At 44.4% G+C, this 18,558-nt stretch overlaps 1 protein-coding gene across 1 annotated transcript in view; it reads right to left on the bottom strand.

The window, feature by feature from the left end:
* The window catches only part of PPP1R14C (protein phosphatase 1 regulatory inhibitor subunit 14C), a 41,925-nt gene extending 23,661 nt beyond the window's left edge, over positions 1 to 18,264 (bottom strand). The window contains exon 1 of the mRNA XM_083496677.1: positions 17,779 to 18,264. Coding sequence (XP_083352803.1) covers positions 17,779 to 18,042 — 264 coding nt within the window. The 5' untranslated portion in view covers positions 18,043 to 18,264. The remainder of the gene's footprint in view (positions 1 to 17,778) is intronic.
* Between the last annotated feature and the right edge of the window lie 294 nt (positions 18,265 to 18,558).

Here is an 18,558-nt window from a genome sequence, read left to right as displayed (position 1 = left end):
CTAGACTCAAAACAATCTTCCGGGAATTACTCTTGTAGAAGAAAAGTTTGGTTTTCCTTTGAATGGAATAAATCGGTTGTCCAAGTGTCCTAAGAGTTTTGACCATCACTGAGCCATCACTGGAACATCTTTGAGGCACCCCGCCCTTTCGAGTTGTGTAGCTCCCCCTCCCATCTTTTCGTTTTCCATTTTTGTACATATTTGCTTTCTCACTGAGAAGCATGAAAACAAAGTCAGTTGCTAATAAATGTTAGCCTTTGTCCATGTGTCCTTGGAGGTAAACTAAGTTATATCAATTTCTAAGTAACTTTCTACAGTATTGAGAAACTGGCCTGACCTACTCTGCAATTGGCTGAGTACCGCTACAGTCGTCGTGCAGCTTTCCCTAGTAACTGTGCCTATTTCTGAAACACAGGAAAACATTACGTACAAAAAATGTCTGCTTTAACCAGGTTATTTTTGTTTCAGGTATGTGTTGTTAGCACAAAAAGGAAGAGGAGTTTCAAGCATCCTAGAAAGCTATGGGCCTGGTGGGTGGACTCCAAAAGAGCAACATCTGACACAGTTCACAAGCACTTTGCATAAAGTATAGTTAAAACATGCTTTTGTAAGATGTTTCAGAGCATGACGCTTTTCCAATCCTCAACAACTGCCAAACATGCAATCGAGTGTGTACATGTGAATGCGCATGTTATAGCCAGTTTGGGGAGGGGGCTAGGAAACAAAAACAAAAATCTAAGTATATGAAGCAAAATTAAGATGTTAAAACAATGTAATAAAAATGAATGAATGAATACTACAAGCGTGCTCATCAAGCATCACACTGCTTTCACGCTCGTTGACTATCACTAGAATCAGGTTTACATAAGAGGAATTGGGTAGTACTTTTTCTGGATGCCTGATTTCTCTGCCTGAAAGAATGCTAGCCATCAGTAGCCTGCGGTCAGTGGACTAAGCTAGTCCCCTAACTGTTCCCCTCGCACCTCCTTCCCAAAGTCCAGGAAGCTTCTGCCCAGCTTTGGGAGGGAGGTGTGATGCTCCAAAGGGTCCAAAAGCCTTCCCACCACCTTCCCAAAGCCCGCCTGCCTTTGGGAAGGAGGCAGGAGGGCTCCAGCGTCCTGCCAGCACTCTTTCCCAAAGCCCACAAAGCTTCTGCCTGGCTTAGAGAGGTGTGACGCTCATGTGCATGACATCATCACCCCCGCCCCACAATCATCCTCGCAAGCTGCTGCCTCTGGCCCTCACTGCTTCCCTGTGAAAAAATTCACTGCATGCAACTGCTAGTCATGCATTTTTTTTATTTTTATTTTAAAAAGCACAGCTGAACTTTGATGGACATGAATATTCCCTGCTTTTCAAGTATTAGGTTGAGACTCACAATTGGTCATGGACCAACAGCATGGTCGGTAGCAACAGCAGCAACATTACCAACATCATAAAATATAGCGTTAAAAAAAGTAAAGAAGAAGAAGTGGGTGCCCAAATGCATGTTTTGGGTTACAGGTGGGTCCTAAGTCTGAAAAGGTTAAAAATTACTACCTTGCACAGCCTTCCTCAGGCATGTATCCTTCCCTGGCTATGACCCAGAGATCTATGGAGGTATCAAAGTATGTGGACTTTGTTCAAAATTTGTTTTGCACTCTACACCAGCATGAAATTCAGTATGATGAAGAGTGCTATGAAAATCTCTTTTTTAAAAAACCAGTAAGGTAAAATAAGACAGCGGTTCTATTCCATATTCCACCACCAGAGATGCTTGTGCCTTTTCATATTTTATTTTCATTTCCGATCGCAGATGAGACTCGTTTGGCATGTTAGGGGAGCATTGTAAAAAACCTTAAATGTCATATTACTATTTATTCAATTTATTTCCCAGTCCTTCTCCGAAAGGAGCCCAGGGTGGCAAACACATTAGTATCATTAAAAGCAATCACATTCTCTCAGCCAATTCTTTCAGCACTGCCAGGGAGAGCATCTTTCAAGTCTCAAATGCCCAGGTAGGCGGGAATGTTTTAAAATTCCTTCTGAAAATCAACAATGAGAGAGACAAATGCATCTCACTAGAGAGGGAATTCCCACAAATGGGGAGCCAGCACAGAGAAGGCTCAGCACCATGCTAATGGGAAGAAAGCATGAAGAGAACATGGAATACAGTTCTACCCGTATGTGCTACTTTAGAGTTTTAGGATGATGGTGTGTTTGTGTGGCAGGGATGTGTGTGTAGAAATGCTGTTATATTGCCAACGTAGGACCGGAATACATTTAGCATCTTTGCTCCCCACTTCACTTTTCTGCAGTACATAGATCTAAGTTTATACTTGTCCAGATCCTACAAAGATGCTCATCCTACTAAAACCAAAGCTGGATTTTTAAGAGCAGTTATTCAAAAGCAAAGGCTGATTGCAAAGGCCTAACCATAACTGCAATGTTTACAAATGCCTTTGTCTAAATGGGCAATGGGAAGTGCTACCACACCCTATGTTATACAACCACACAAAAACAAGAACATTGTATCTGAAGAAGTGTGCATGCACACGAAAGCTCATACCAAGAACTAACTTAGTTGGTCTTTAAGGTGCTACTGGAAGGAATTTTTTTATTTTTATTGTATAATAAGTACAACAGATTTTTCTTAAAGTCAAAGGTGACCTTAACGCCTCCTACTAGACCACTAATATTTCATCAAACCCTGTATTTGCAACAGAAATGGGGAGTGCAAGCAGTTCTCTTACAGCAGAATGGAAGTCAATAGGGCAAACTGAAAACAATACACTAACTACCATTTACAGCTTTACTTGAAATTTATCTGCTAGCTAATCAGTTCTAAACAGGGACGCGGACTTAGAAAAAATATTGGGGGGGCCCGGGAAAGCTCATGAATAATAAATAAGCTCATGAATATGCAAATAAAGTGGCTCCGGCCCTAAATAGGGCAAGCCACGCCCCCCCAGCCAGCCGATTGGCTGGCTGGGAGGTGTGGCCAGTCGGGATTCCCCTGTTCTCGCGGGATTTCCGGCAGTGCCTCCGATTAGGGCGCGCGGCTGGCTGGCTGGCGAAGGAGCAGGTGAGGAGGAGGCGGGGGGTGGCGGCGGCGCTCTGCAGGAAGGGCGCCCGCCCGAGATTATTGGGGGGGCTGAGCCCCCCCAAAAAATTTTTTGAGGGGGCTCGAGCCCCCTCAAGCCCCATGGAGTCGGCGCCTATGGTTCTAAAAGTTGTTTGCTGTTATCAGTGGTATCACCAAATATGCTAGGCATGGATAACCGTTGCAAAACATTACATACTGTCACATAGGGTTGATCCGCTGCCAATACTACATGACAGACGCAGTGTATATTATCAAATACCACAAAGAAAAGCAAGTAGATTGGGCATTTCTCAGTACATCTTTTAATTTAATTAATTTTTATACAATATAAAACACCAAGATACATAACCCAGTAACAAACAAAAACAATACCTCTCTGGTTTAAAAGGCCATAAATTGTTTAATTAGTCAAAAGCCTGGGAGAAGACAAATGTTTTGCCTGGTGCCTAAAGATATGTAACAAAGTATTCCAATGGTTTTAACCCCATCAAGAGCAGGCCACCTCCATTCACCCAGTCTGACCATCCACGAATAGTGCCTTAGTCTTATCTAGACTGAGCCTCAATTTGTTGGCTCTCATCCCATCCATTATTGAGGCAAGACAAAGGTCTAGCACATCCGCTGCCACACCTGCCGATGTAAAGGAGAAGCAGAGCTGTGTGTCATCAATGTACTGCTGACCATGTACTCCAAAACTCCAGATTACACCACTCGTTGGTTTCATGTAGATGTTAAACAGCCTGGGGGTAAAATCAAACCCTGAGAAACCCCACACTGAAGGCTCAGTGGAGCTGAACAGCACTTCCCAATCATCACCCTCTGGAAATGACCATCCAAAGTAGGGCCAGAACCACTGCCAAGCAGTTCCACCCACCCCCTAACTCAGACAGCAACTCTAGATGGGTACCATGGTTGATGGTATGAAAGCTGCTGGGAGGTCAAGGAGAATCAAGAGGGACACATTTCTCCCGTCTCTCTCTCAACAGAGGTCATCATACTGGGCAATCAAAGCACTTCTGTGCTAAAACTGGGCCTAAACCCCAACTGAAGTGGATCTAGAAAATCAGTTTCCTCCAAGAGTGCCTGGATCTGGTCTGCGACCACCTGCTCAAGAACCATGTCCAGGTATTGGCCACTTGCCAGTAATTACTTAGATTGTCCAAATTCAGGGAGGATTTTAGTACATGAGAACCCACCCTAAATGCTGCAAAAGGCCTGCGACATACTGTTTATGCAGCCTCTGAACCAGGACTGTAGGTAACCATGGCAACCAGCTCAATTCTGAAGTGCACAGCAGATAAGTCAGGTGAGAAGCATTCACTGAAGTAGGTGCAGACAAATATAAATATTAATACATCAGTCATTGGCTAACATGAATGAAATTCCAGGAGATGGAAAAACACTACAAGCCAGATTTAAAGTAGGTCACAAAATGAGTTTACACACACTTGGGTGCCATTAACATCTAGCCATACAGCCTATGTTGATTCACTATTAAACCCGTGAAGACACAACACTTGAAAGGAAAATGTTCATTTCACAGTATCACATGAAGCCTTTACTTGAAAGCCTCTTTAGCTTCAATGAAATCTGCTCTCAAGATATGCTAACACAACATTTGTAATGCCAAAACGCCTTAGTTTGTTATAAGAAGTAGCAAGCAAGACATTGTCTTGAGTTCGGGGGAGTAGTAGGCAGAATGCCTGGCTCCCCTTCTCATTCATGGTATAGATGCCTGGTGAGGTGATAGGCCAGGTAATGGGCCATTAAGGGAACAAAGGAAGGGGCTATGCATGAGAAGACAAACGGGAAGGGGCCCCTCATTCAACTCATGGGTAGCTAGAAGAACAAAGGCAGAGTTGAGAGCTGAGAGTTGAGTAATGTGCACTAGAAGCTGGGTGGAAAGCTGCAGACTGGGAAGTCAAAGAAAGCCAGAGGGATGTATGATTTCTGCTTGAATCCAAGGCTGGGGCTTTGAGAGAACAAGATCCTCTTGGGCTGTTGATGTTGTGAGCCCCTCCATCATAGGTTCAGGTTGTACATATGTGAAAATAAACCATATATCCTAAAGACACTACAGTCTCCACTGTATCGCATTCTGAAGGAAAAAAGAACCCTGTGTAACTGCCTGGAATCCCTTTTGAATGTTGTGCTGCTCAAATATTGGGGTGGTGAGCAACAATATGTAACCCACCTCTCTCTATAGGAGTTGGTATCCTATATCTTGTTAGAGAATAACTTTAGTGTACATGTTCTCCAAAAGAGTGTATTTGCATGTTTAGATTTCTTAATGTCTGTATTATCACATTTTCACGGTTCAGGTTCATTACATACCAAATACTGAAGATGAAACTGCAATACAAACTGCAGAATATTTGTTCTCCATTAAATTGTTTTAATCATTATTTGATGATATATTGTATGTAATTTCTATAAATCGCTTTAGGACTTCTGCTGGCTAAATTATGCCATGAGGACGACAATTGTGCAGTGAGGAGGATTCCCATCGCTGGAGAGTACAGGAATGTAATCCCCAAGTTTTCCTCTACTCTACTCTTATACATACAGAAAGTAGCCTCTTGCATATCATTCTGTGTTTTCCAAGTTGATTTATGGAAGAATTCAATGAACTGGTTTGCTGTCATCACCTCATTATTATGTACTGTAAAATAATATGTTTAGTATTTTACCCTCCTAGTGACCCATTTTTTTGTCAGTCATGTTATGTTTTATTATTTAGGTGTGTACATTTTTTAAAACAGAAAAATAAATTATATATATATATATATGGAGCCCGATGAGACTAGCTATGCATAGTATGTGTATATTTTCTACCCCAGTACAAGATGGGCCTTGCTTAAATAAAGATAATCCACCAAGGTTTAATTTCCCCAAACTTGGACTGTAACCCCAACTGGCAGGTGAAGGGTCATCATGAAAAGAAGAGAAGAGAAGAGAAGAGAAGAGAAGAGAAGAGAAGAGAAGAGAAGAGAAGAATGCAATGAGTGGATTGCCGCCTGGGGCAAGTATTCTGAAGAAGAAGATGTGTTATGAAGGCGCTTTCCCAACATGGAGAATATACAATATAATATAATTTCATTAGAGACTGGTCAAGCCTGAAATACTCCTCTGATCTAGGGAACAACTGCAGCCACTCATTTATACTGTTTGCATAGCCTCATTCTTGCATGCCATGCTCCGAATGCCAGAGGAGGAAATACATGCTTTAAACTCAATCCAATATTAATCATGGGTTAAGTAGCTTTGACAGCCACTTCCAAGTCTGAAGAATGCCGTCAACTTGGAGAACCTTGCTACTTGAAGTAGACCTACACCTAGTTCAGCAGATTTCACCACAATCTATAACAGCAGTGTTGAGGAATTTGTTCAGTATGAAGTGCCACTTAAGGACTGGTTGCAGGTGATTTCGGCAGTTTTCACTTAAAGAGCTATTCACTTGCTTTTTAACATGGCAGACGCCAATGCCAAATGTTACATACATATCCATAGCTTTACTGTTGGAGCCACCCTCAGATGCTGTATGAACAGGGAAATGAAGGCTTGTCTAATCATGATCTTGCCACAGCATATGTCATCTTGAAGACTTTCATCAGTTTAGCACAGGTATAGGCAAACTCTAGGAGGGCTGGAGTTTGCCTATGCCTGGTTTAGCAGCACACCAAAAAAAAAAAAAACACACACAACCCAGACCCAGCGTGATGATCTGCTAGCAAAGTGATAGAAGATAGAAAGCCGCCTTACACAGAGGCAGACCATTGATCCATCTAGCTCAGTATTGTCTGCACTGACTGCCAGTGACTATCCAGGTTTTAGTCTTTCAGAGTCTGGGGATTGAATCGGGGACCTACATGCAAAGCACTCGCCCTGCCCTGGAGTTACACAAAAACCAGTTTGATCCTCAGAGTAGGCGCTTGTTCCAAACAAGTCAATAGGATTTAATCTGGGACACAATTTCTCAACAAAAACTGTTCATTTCAGATACTGTGGTAACCAGGTATGGACAACATGTTTTTTATCCTTACTAGCCCATAAAACAATTACTGTCATTCCTTCATACTGCTTCCCTTGTCCTAACATTACTTTTGAGGAAGCAGACAGGAAATAATTCCTGAAACTGGGAGGAGTATCCACTCCTGAGGGGGCTTTAAGTTTGTTGGCTTAGTTAACCCCTTCCCTACCTTGCCAACTGAGAACAGCTTAGTACAATACTTATTGCATAAATTACACAAAAATAATGAATAAAGAATATTCATATGCTTTTTACAATAATCACTTTTCTATCATATACTTTTGAATTGGACAGCTGCCTCCTTGAATGGTCACAAAAAGCTTTGCCCTCCAAGCACAAAATGTTGAATGACAGAATCTGTAGTATCCAGTCAAATTTGTGAGTTTTTTTGGATTCTGAATGTAGGTGTAAGAAAAGCCTACACATCTGCACAAATGGCAATTTGTCTGCTATTGACTCAGAATATGCTATTCAGCATCACTTCAGTTTCTGCAACTAAACTCTTTTCATGTATTAAAACAGTACACCAAAAAATATTATTTTCTTACTAGCAAGAGGGTGCAAGGAGACCCTCCAATTACTCCAGTTTTGGCACAGACTCCGAAAATACGTTGTTGTGGGTGATGCCAGGGGCGGAGGAAGGGGTGTGTGGTGGGGGAGGGCTGCCCCAGGTGTCACCACTGTGGGGGGTGACAAAATGCAGGGCAGCACTCACTGCAGGGCCTGCAGTGTGCCCGACCCACATGTCTCCCCTGGGAGTAACGCGGTGGCTTAGGCACCCGCAGGCTCCATGCTGCCCCAAACAGTCCGCCTGCCACCTCCCCCTCAGCTGTAGGGTGGCTGAGTGGGAGGAGGCAGGCAGACTCCTTGAGGCCCCTGAGGAGTGTCCTGCCCCAGCTTGCCCCGCCCTGCAGGTGGCTGGCCCCACCCCTGGGCGCAGGGCACCCACACCGTCCAATTGGTTTGCTCCGCCACTGGGTGAAGCACATGCCCAACAAAACCAGGTGTGGGAAACCTTTGACCCTCCAGATATTGCTGAACTCCCGCTCCCATCAACCAGGTAATTGTTCATGCTTGCTGGAGGTGATGGGAGTTGTATTTCAGCAACACCTGGAGAGCCAAACATTCCCAACATCTGAACAAAACATTTCCCTACCCACTTCAGTATCATGTCTTTAAATCAAGGGCCTCTCCCCACCTGTTTTATTACATGTGTATTCTGCAACATTTTCCCAGTAATGATGTATGGAAGTGAGAGCTGGACCATAAAGAAGGCTGATCGCCGAAGAATTGATGCTTTTGAATTATGTTGCTAGAGGAGACTCTTGAGAGTCCCATGGACTGCAAGAAGATCAAACCTATCCATTCTTAAGGAAATCAGCCCTGAGTACTCACTGGAAGGACTGATCGTGAAGCTGAGGCTCCAATACTTTGGCTACCTCATGAGAAGAGAAGACTCCCTGGAAAAGACCCGGATGTTGGGAAAGATGGAGGGCACAAGGAGAAGGGGAGGACAGAGGACGAGATGGCTGGACAGTGTTCTCGAAGCTACCAGCATGAGTTTGACCAAACTGTGGGAGGCAGTGGAAGACAGGAGTGCCTGGCGTGCTCTGGTCCATGGGGTCACGAAGAGTCGGACATGACTAAACGACTAAACAACAACAAATCCTACAACATCTTCTTGACACAATAACAGAGAATTAGTGCTGGATTTATCCTGCTTTAGCTTGGCTCAGCAATACTTCCACAGTGCAACCACATTGCTGCTGTTCAGAGGGGCTATAGTGCAACAAAAGCAGCCCTAAAAATAAAGCAAACATTTGTGGTATAAAGAGGTGTGCTATTTTCCTGGGAAAAGAGGTGCCGAGACTCATCATGAAGGCCTCCCTTGTTCTCTTATAATGGCAATGGTGCTCACCCGAGAAGTGCCGGAGCTGAGTACCAGCAAGTTCCGGCTGAAAAAAGCCCTGATAAAGAGGGATGGGATTTCAGTGGAAGTTACAGAATATGCACTGAATGGAAATGAACAAATGTGACTATCCCAAAACCTTTGCATGCGCAAATAGCACTGAGAGCAGAACTGCGTGTAATGACTCCAGTAGCACTGTAAGCACAAATCATCATGAATGTGCAATAAACAGGATACATGGAAGGACCCCAAGACCCTATCCTTCAACCTTGTGTTCTAACAAGGTTAGATTCAAAGTAAAGCACTTTTATATCCCAGGAGCTCATCAAGTATGTGCTCAAATTCGACTGGAAACTAGGTTTACAATATTTCTGCAAGTTAATTGTCATCAACACAGATATACAATTTGTGAGAGCACTACATGAAATAATGAATTATCCAACAAGAAACTAATCATGTTATTATATGCTCCCCAATTTCTGGGTATTGAGAAGTTTCATGAGCGCAGTGCTTACTCAAGTTTGAGTCTACTGTGGAGGGAGGCCAGCAGTGTTTTGTAATATTTATGCTTATATACAAATAAATGGGATAAAAACGCTCTACCACATGTTCCAATGTTCAGCGCCACATCAGGGACAACCAGCACCTCAAAACGCTTCCAAAACCAACTCAGCTCCCATTTGCCTTCCTCCCAAACTGCCATGTCTTCACATATAGAGTTAAAAACAACATCCCCAGGCAAAGGAGGAAGACAGACATGGTTCTCTTCTCCAAATAGTCTCGGGCTATTTTCTTAGTCACTGCTAAAGCCTGCTATTGACAGCCATCAGCTAATCTCCTGAACAAAGGGAAAGAAATGGGCAATTTTACCAAGACCATCAACAAATTCGAGCTCTGGAGTTGGAAAGAATCCCAAAGATCACCCAGTCAAACCAAAATCCCACATCATGGTGTGAAATGTAGGGCATACACAACTGCACATAAGAAAGGCGGTCAACACAGGTGGGTTTTTTTTTTTTACCTCTGTGAATACGCCTTCCAAACTTTCATGCTTCAAGAGAGACACTTACCTATCTCCACCCCAAAAGATGATGTCCTTGTCAGTTTTGCCCTTCTCCCCTGTGCCTTTTCCCTTTATCGAAAAGCATTATTTGCACTATCATCTGGTGTCCAACTCCCCACCCCCTTTCTAGAATTGAGCCACAAGACTGTTCAACAGAGAGAGGTAGGAGATTCCTTTGTGATATCCCAGCTGCTCAGTCAGTCAGTACACTGCACAGGCAAGTAGGGGTTAGACTGCTGAGCAATCCCCAGTCAGCCAGGAAGCTCACTAGGTAACCTTGGGACAGTCATGCTCTGTCAGCCTAACTTACCCACATGACAGTTTGGCAAGGACAAAATGAAGGCGAGTGTGATATACACTACCTTGGAGAAAGGGCGAGATAAATACTTCAATTAATAATTCTGCTTCCGACTGACAAAGCTTGTCACACGCCCTTCTGAGTTTGCTCCTCAAGAGGAGACTGTGTACTTAACAGGATGATGACCACACTTTCCGGAGCAGAGCAGCTCCTATTTTCATACACGTCTGCATGCAATATTATTTGTTGGTCTATGAGAATGCAGAATGCTGGTCTGATCCAGCAGAGGTCTTCTTATTGGAGCTTCTGTACAAAAATAATACGTATCTTGGATAGAAGTGTGGGTGTCCTGCTCATCTTCTCAGCCACTGCAAGTTCATTTCCTCAGGGATGAGAGGTTTTTATTTATTTTCAAATAAATTGTATGTGCCACTTTTTGGCCCTCAGGAATACACCCTAAAAGCAGCTTAAAATAAAGCAATTAAAGCATAATTTCAACCCAATTGAGTAATCAAACAGAGAAGCATATTTCTCCTGAAATATTTCATGTGGCATTTTGACAGTTCCACAAAGGATGGCATCGTGGTAGAGATGGGCTGCCCAGAGGGGAAAATATGACAAGTGGTGTCACTTTCCAAAGCAGCAGTAAAAGTGCACCTTCAGAGGCTGCCATAGCTTGTCAGACCACTGGTCCATTCTAGCTCCATACTATCAACAATGACTGGCAGACTTTGCCCATCAGCCCTTCTTCAACACCATCATCTCCAGAGCAAGGAGCCAAATGCTCCCAGAGCAGCAAAGTAGTGCCCCAAATATAATTCACCATGATGCTTTGGCTAGCAGGCTGAGCAACATAGTTCTCCTGTAGTGGCTTCAATATTCCACTTTTATTAGCTACAATATGAACACTCTTATTGTATATTAATCCCACCTCAATATGCTAGACAATGATGAATGTATGAAGTAGAGATTGCTTTTTTCTATCGAGCCAATCTATTTAGACTCCCTGGAACAAACAGGCTGATATGTATTCTGATGTGACCCTGTTTAACACACACACACACACACACACACACACACACACACTATTGTGTTTGGGACTTGGCTTAAAAATGAACCTCATCAAGTTTCAAGATTCTTTTGATCAGACGGGGGCTGTTTTCAACATATACACACTGAACTGAACATTTTCCTTTTCCTGTAGTAATTAAGTTGCATTCTTACTGTAGTAACTAGCCATCCTGAAATCACTTCCTTCTGTTTTACCATATCCATTACTTTAAAAATAGAAAAGACAAGGGTTCCCTGAATAATGATTTATTTATGTTCTAAATATAGATCATCATCTCACTCACATCAGGTTTCAAGATTTTTAAAGTAACAGGCACCATAAAGAATGCTTTTAAAGTCTTTACCCAACACTTTCCAGATATGATCCATTCTCTGAAGAGTCAAGTCAGAAAATATTTATAGCTTTAAACATCACTTTGTTTGCAAGCTTTATTGCAAACTACTTTGTCATAAACTAAACCTTATTAAAATTGCAGCTTCTAGGAGCCGTGTTGCATGAGTGATCCACAGACTCACTACAAACTATTAAGAGGAATGACCTGCACTTAAGATTCTAGAGGGCAAAGTTAGCCAGTCGCAACATTAGTCATCAACCTTGCTTTGCAATGCAGTGCATTTATCTTGTCGAAGCCACTGTTTCTCAAATAGGGCCAGATGAGGCCACCAGGAACAATTGATCTAGGAAACTGGTTTAACGCAGCCACAAGTGGTTTCTATGAGATACTAGCTGTTGTCTGCATCTCGAGACCAGAAGGAGTGCTTTGCCTCTGGTTTAGAGCCCTTCTGAGAAGTCCATCCAGGTGTGCTCCCTGAATTGACAAAGTGATTTGGGGATGTGGGTCCCTCCGGATGTTGGGGGGTAGTTCCTCAGGGAATGCATGCTTAGAGAGTACAAACTCCCGAAACCTGTGGGGGTGGGAAGTCTCATGTTTCACTGCTCCTGATCTGTGAGGCTCAGGCTTGGTCACGATGCTGGGACCTGGGTTGTCCTCCAGTGCCACTGGACTAATGACTGGTCTGGCCATCAGGGTTGGGGCCTAGTTTGCTGTTCTGAGTCCACAGATCTGCCACTGATCCAGCCAGCAACTCCGCTTCAGAGCAAAGGCTACTGCTTTAGGCAAGGGTTTTGACAAGCTATAGAACAGTGTGAACTTGGTTTCTTGTTGGGCACTGGTCTGCATCTCTATGCTGTTGAAGTTGCTAGAAAGAAAGTGAAGAGATCCCTCAAAAACATATGCAAGTGAAGCTTAAGATGCAGAGGCGCAGCACAGGGTCTTCAACAATTGCTACCATGTGGGCTTAGATCCTTGCACAAGAGCCCTTATCCTCCTCTCATGCACACACAAGCCTTCCCCCAAATGTAGACACTAAATAATGTCAAGCCAGTTTACTACATCACCCGGCATCCTTGGTACCCAAAAAAGTCTTAGCGGTATTGGGGATTTGAATACAATTTCCCAGCACTGAATAATGCTTTCCCTTTTTTGTGGAAGTGTCCAGTTCCACAAAAAAGGTAGTTCAATTGAGGCTTCTTTGGACTTAGTTACTAATGAAAACTTAGTCATCTGCATCCACCACCACATCTGCCCTTGAAGTCAGCTAGGAGAGGTGGCATACCAGGGAAGCTATATCTAAAATAAGTCCAAAAGCATTTAAGGTCAATAAAGATATTCAAGTACCAAAATAACACCACAAATATTTTGATGTGTGTAGATAAGGCAGATCATACAACAGACCATCATGGATTTTCCATCTGATAAAGCCAGGCATAGGCAAACTCAGCTCTCCAGATGTTTTGGGACTAGAACTCCCATCATCCCTGACCAGTGGTCCTGTTAGCTAGGGATGATGGGAGTTGTAGTCCCAAAACATCCGGAGGGCTGAATTTGCCTATGCCTGGATAAAGCCTTCGCAGTGTTATAAACCAGCTACCATGGCTATGATCTGTAAGCTTAACATGTAGTTCTGCCTAACCTGGGATAAAGTGAAGAACTCTTATACCAGAATGCTCCCCGTTCACACATTCTCCCATGTACCATCTCATGATCTGTGGGTGCCAGTGCCTGCATGGAGCTGGGCTGAGCCAAACCAATTCCAGCAATGCAAGCCTGGGGCTGATCAGATTCTAGCAAATGTATAGTATTCACTTTTGATCCAAGAAATCAAAGTGCAACCGTTATAATGAGAGGACTAGTCAGGCTGATCTTACAAGTATCAACAAGGTTTTTCTAGCATACTTTTCTAGCCTCATCCTTTCAGAGGCTGCAAATATTCAAATGTGTGCTATTGCCAATAACACACGTGAACTTTTGCAGCTCGAAATTCAGATTAAAGAACTTGCTTATTTAAGCACCAACATGTTAAAAATGCACAACTTTTATGCTACCTTTCTTGCTGAAAATATTATCTGGAATAGAATAGGTTTTTACAATCTTCCCACCCCCCATGAGAACGGCAAGAAGAAGAAATCAGAACAAGTTTCTGGCTTGAGCATTTAATCATCACAATCTGTCTGAGGATTCACTTTCCTGTAGGCATAAGAACTTGCAGCTTCATTAACCATTTATTTTACAATAATTATACCTAACACATGTATGAATCCAAAGTCATTTCCTGTCTCTGAAATTAATTATGCTTATGCCCTAATTATATACTGTATTTATATTTTACTTTTCTTATTATAACCTGAATGGTCAGTAAAATTACCACTTGCCTTGATGCACCTAAAGGGACTAAACACACTTTCCAAAAACGATCAAAGGAGGAATGAGCCACTCAATGTGAGCCACAGAGTCTTTAGTGGAAGGTGGGGCAGGAAGACATGAATTCTCCCACTTGAACCTTCCATATCATTAAGGCTGGCTGGCACCTTGAACAGAAGCACTCAAGTTAGAAGGCAAGGACACGGCAACATTTCACGTTCACATCTTGCAGACTTCAGGTGATTCCTTGACCAGTCTTGCCAAAGCACTTAACACCATGCCTAACTCAACTATAGCTGTATAGAATAACGCCCCTGACAAGCTGTGCACTATGCAGCTCCACCCAATAAGACAAAACCATCAGAACAAGATCTAAATTGGCACAGTTTACTGACAAAGCTTCTTCCAGCTACAACAGTACACTTCACTTAAAACAATGGAAGATGTATATTCTACACTGCATTAATATTTAGACATTTTCCTTCGATGTGTGCTGCAAGAAACTAATGAAGCCTGCCCTCAGGTTCTTAATTCTTTACTAGCTTTCAGTTAGGCTAGATGCCCAAGAAGCCATTAGAACATAAAACAGAGGAGAATTCAACCCAAATGGTTTTTCTGGCCTGTTTCTAGATGCTATAGAAATAGCTACATGTGGAGTGCCATAATGGAGGACCATCATTGGTTCCTGGACACAATGACTATGTTCCACCTCCGCTGTTAGAGGCAGCTTGCCTCTGAATGCCAGTTGCTGGGGGATCACAAGTAGGGAAAGCAATATTGCCCTTAGGTGCTGCCTACAGGCTTCTGTGAGAGCGTGATGCTGGACTAGATGGGCCTTCACCCTGATCCAACAAGGCTCTTCTGCTTAATTCATTCACATATTAAGCAGGGAAGGGAGGTGTCCAATTCTGAACCTCCCCCAATGTCTTACCCTTCTCCCATTCAATGACTGCTCTCTCCAGCCAAGTTCACGTCATGTACTGGAGTGAAACAGGCAGGGAAGTGCCTGAAACTATTGTGAGGCAAAGTGTAAAGAGTTCAAGTCTCTTTCCCAGCATACTTCTTTTTGTGACAAAAGTAGACCTTTATCCATTAATATGCTGAATGTGTGAACAATCATGACTACCTCCACTTTGGCCCTCAGTGAGACAAAAAAGGGGGGTCTTTAAGTGTGTGCACATGGAGCATTGCAGCAGGGTGATAAGCTGCCACAAAACACTAGCATGCCAGTGAGTTGACTAGGCTACCACCCTTTGCCCTAACCTACGGTAGTTTTCTAATTCCACAGGATTTTTGTATGGAGTTACATTCAATGAGCTCTCACCCTGAGTTTGAAATACTTCAGCAGAGGTTTGCCACCTCAATGACAACTAGACTTCCAAGGTCATCACTAGAATTAGATGTGGGAGGTCTGTAAATAGCCCATTACTTAAACTGTTAAAAGCAACAACAACTGAACAGCGCAGAAATTTGGGAGGGGAAAAGAGAATTGAATCTGGACCATGGGGCTCAGGGTGGGATGAGGAAAGGAGTTTTGACCTTTTTTGCCCCACCTTGGCACTATTAATCCCAAATACAATCAACCACAAGCTTCTTTGTTTCATAGGACCATATTACAGGTATGATACCTGTATCCCCCTTGACAAGGTATTGGAAAAATAGCAGCTTGAGTGTGGGGGATAATTTTCTATGGGAAAACAGTGCAGAGTTGCAAGTCTCCATTTCCCAAACAGCCAAGGTTTTGATCTAAATCATAACCCCCTTCCCAGCTGTTATTTATAGTAATAATACTAATAATTTATTATTTGTACCCCGCCCATCTGACTGTGTTGCCCCAGCCACTCTGGGTGGCTTCCAGCATATATAAAGACATAGTAAAACATTAAACCTTAAAAAGCTTCCCTATACAGGGCTGCCTTCAGAGGTCTCCTGAAAGTAAAATAGTTACTCATTTAATTCTTTAAGAAATTTATAGTTGGAAATAACACAAACACTCTTTCCCCATTTTGCTATTTGAACAGAAGCTAACTATCATAGCAAAGTCAAAAGAACCTAATTCCAAAAGCAATTCAGTCCTGCTAGAAATCAAGCATTCATTCTTCCAATCAAATATAAATTGTGCAAGATACTAGTATTTGCTAACCTGATGAGCACTTGGCTTCCTTAGGGACAACTCATCATCCCTGAGGAAAGCAGATTCCTGCTTTCCCCATTATACATACTGAACTGTCACACACTGTTCTTTCACCAGGAAAATTCCCAACATGTACGTAAGGGAATAAGCAACGTTCTTATTTAACATGTCCAAGCACAAGCCTTGACACATTCCACCAAACTCCAACATGAAACAGTCTTTGTAGGAGAAAAGGACTGCCAACTCCGTTGAAATGAACCCCCAAAGGCACTGATCTGGTTTTTTTCCTCTCTGGCACTAAGTTGACTACAGACAAGATTAAGGTAGGCAACACTCACGATTTAAAAATATAACTAATCACTCCACCCCACCTCCCATGCTCCTCTCCTTACAGAAACATCTAGTAACATACGACCTCTAGTTAGTATGCAACGCTGACAGAAGCACTCACTAGTTGCGATGTCCTCCCCATTTTACGCATTATCCGAAAGCGGAGAGCCCACTTAGCCTAACAAATTAAGGCTGGCCTCAGATATTAAAACAGTTTCCATCTCTTTGCACTTTAAACCTGCGATCTGAGATCACACTGAGAGGTTAGCAAACCGACAGCTCCGCGTACACTAATGAATATCATTATCAACAGTACGTGGTATGGCAGGCTGGTGGGGTTTTGAGCCAAGAAAGAGCAGCAAATAAACCATTCATAGAAGTGAGCGCGCTCCTCCGCGTTGCCGGCTGAGGATTTGAGCTAAGCCGCTGTAGGCAGAAGCGCGGAGGGTAATGAGCATCACATGATCCCGAGGAGAAGCGCCGCATGCAGGAACACCCAGAACCCCCCACTCAGCACACCTATGGCAAAATAGACACGGATTTGTTTTAAGGGGCAACAACGTGCCCTTTTATTTGGTTGTGGGAAGTGGGAATCTTGCATAGCTTCTCTCTCTCTCTCTCTCTCTCTCACACACACACACACACACACACACCCTTAAGAGGGCGAAGCTGAAGGGGAGACAGAACACGGGAATGTCATTTAGAGGTGGCTACATTCAGATTCACACACACACACATTCATTCCCGGCGTTTTCCTCAGCCAGGGAGATCTTCACACTCCGGTGCAATTTATAAAACGACCGTGATGAAAAGGAATTCCCAATATGCAAATGAGAGGATTAAAAATGGCATGCAGGTTAATTTAAAAAAAAATGCGATCAAATCAGGAAAGCGGTTTTGTAGAAGGCGCTGGAGAGGCACCGGGTTGCTGAGCCTCCCTGCTCGCCAGGATGCCGCTTGCCGAGGCGGGGAGGGCAGATTTAAAGTACGGTACTTGTGGCTCCTACTTGCTGGGCGCTCTTCGACCAGCCGGGAGCCGCTGAGGGCTGTGGGGTGTGTCTGGGGGCCTCGACGGGGTGCCCTTCCCTCCTGCCTTTCGGATCCGGGCCCCGATCACCTCCCTCCCTCCCCGGATCAGTTCCCCAGCCAGGAGTACCTCGCAGCCGTAGAGCTGCCCGAGCTGCTCCACGATCCACTCCTCCAGCACGAGCCTTTTCCGCAGCTCCTTGCGATCGTATTTGACCGTCACTTTGCCCTGCTGGTGGCGCCGCTGCTGCTGCTGAACTTGCACCACCGCCGCCGACGGGGCCACCGACTCTTCCCGGGACGAGCCGCCGCCGCTCTGGAAGAAAACGCGGTTCCCTCCGCCTCCTCCGGTGGCGGCGGGCCCCGGCTCGCTGCCCTCGGTCGCCACCGACATGGTCTGCTTCAGCCCCTGCTGCGCGGGGAGACCCGATCCTCCGGGGGTCTCGGGCTGGCCGGGGGCTCTGCTACGGCTGCCCGCCGAGGTGCTCTATGCCCGCCACGCCGCCCTGCGAGAGCGCGCTGCCAGCCCTGCCTGCACCTGCAGCTCGCAGCCTCTCATCGCGCTGCTCTCGCCGCCGGTTCAGCCTTGGAAGGAGGGGCGGGGCGTCCGGAGGCCTGGAAGCGGGGCGGGGAGAGCGCCTTAAAGGCGCAACTCGGCACCCGCCTGACGTCAGGCAGATTCCCGCCCCCCTCAAGCGTTTCTTGGGGTTACCAACGTTCCCCCCTGCCGGTGCTCTTGTGCCTTTAAGTAAGCAAGCTTCATTAGGGCTACCACTTCGTGACTGCATGGTGGCTAGGCTGGAATTCATCAGGTGAAGCTTTGCCCATGGTTCACCTGCTGAATTTCCTCCCACCTGTTCATAATAATAATAATAATTTATACCCCGCCCATCTGGCTGAGTTTCTCCAG

This window comes from Podarcis liolepis, assembly GCF_965112155.1.
Source record: "Podarcis liolepis genome assembly, chromosome: 3".
Classification (NCBI taxonomy): Eukaryota; Metazoa; Chordata; class Lepidosauria; order Squamata; family Lacertidae; genus Podarcis; species Podarcis liolepis.
This window is presented reverse-complemented; position numbering and strand designations above follow the sequence as displayed.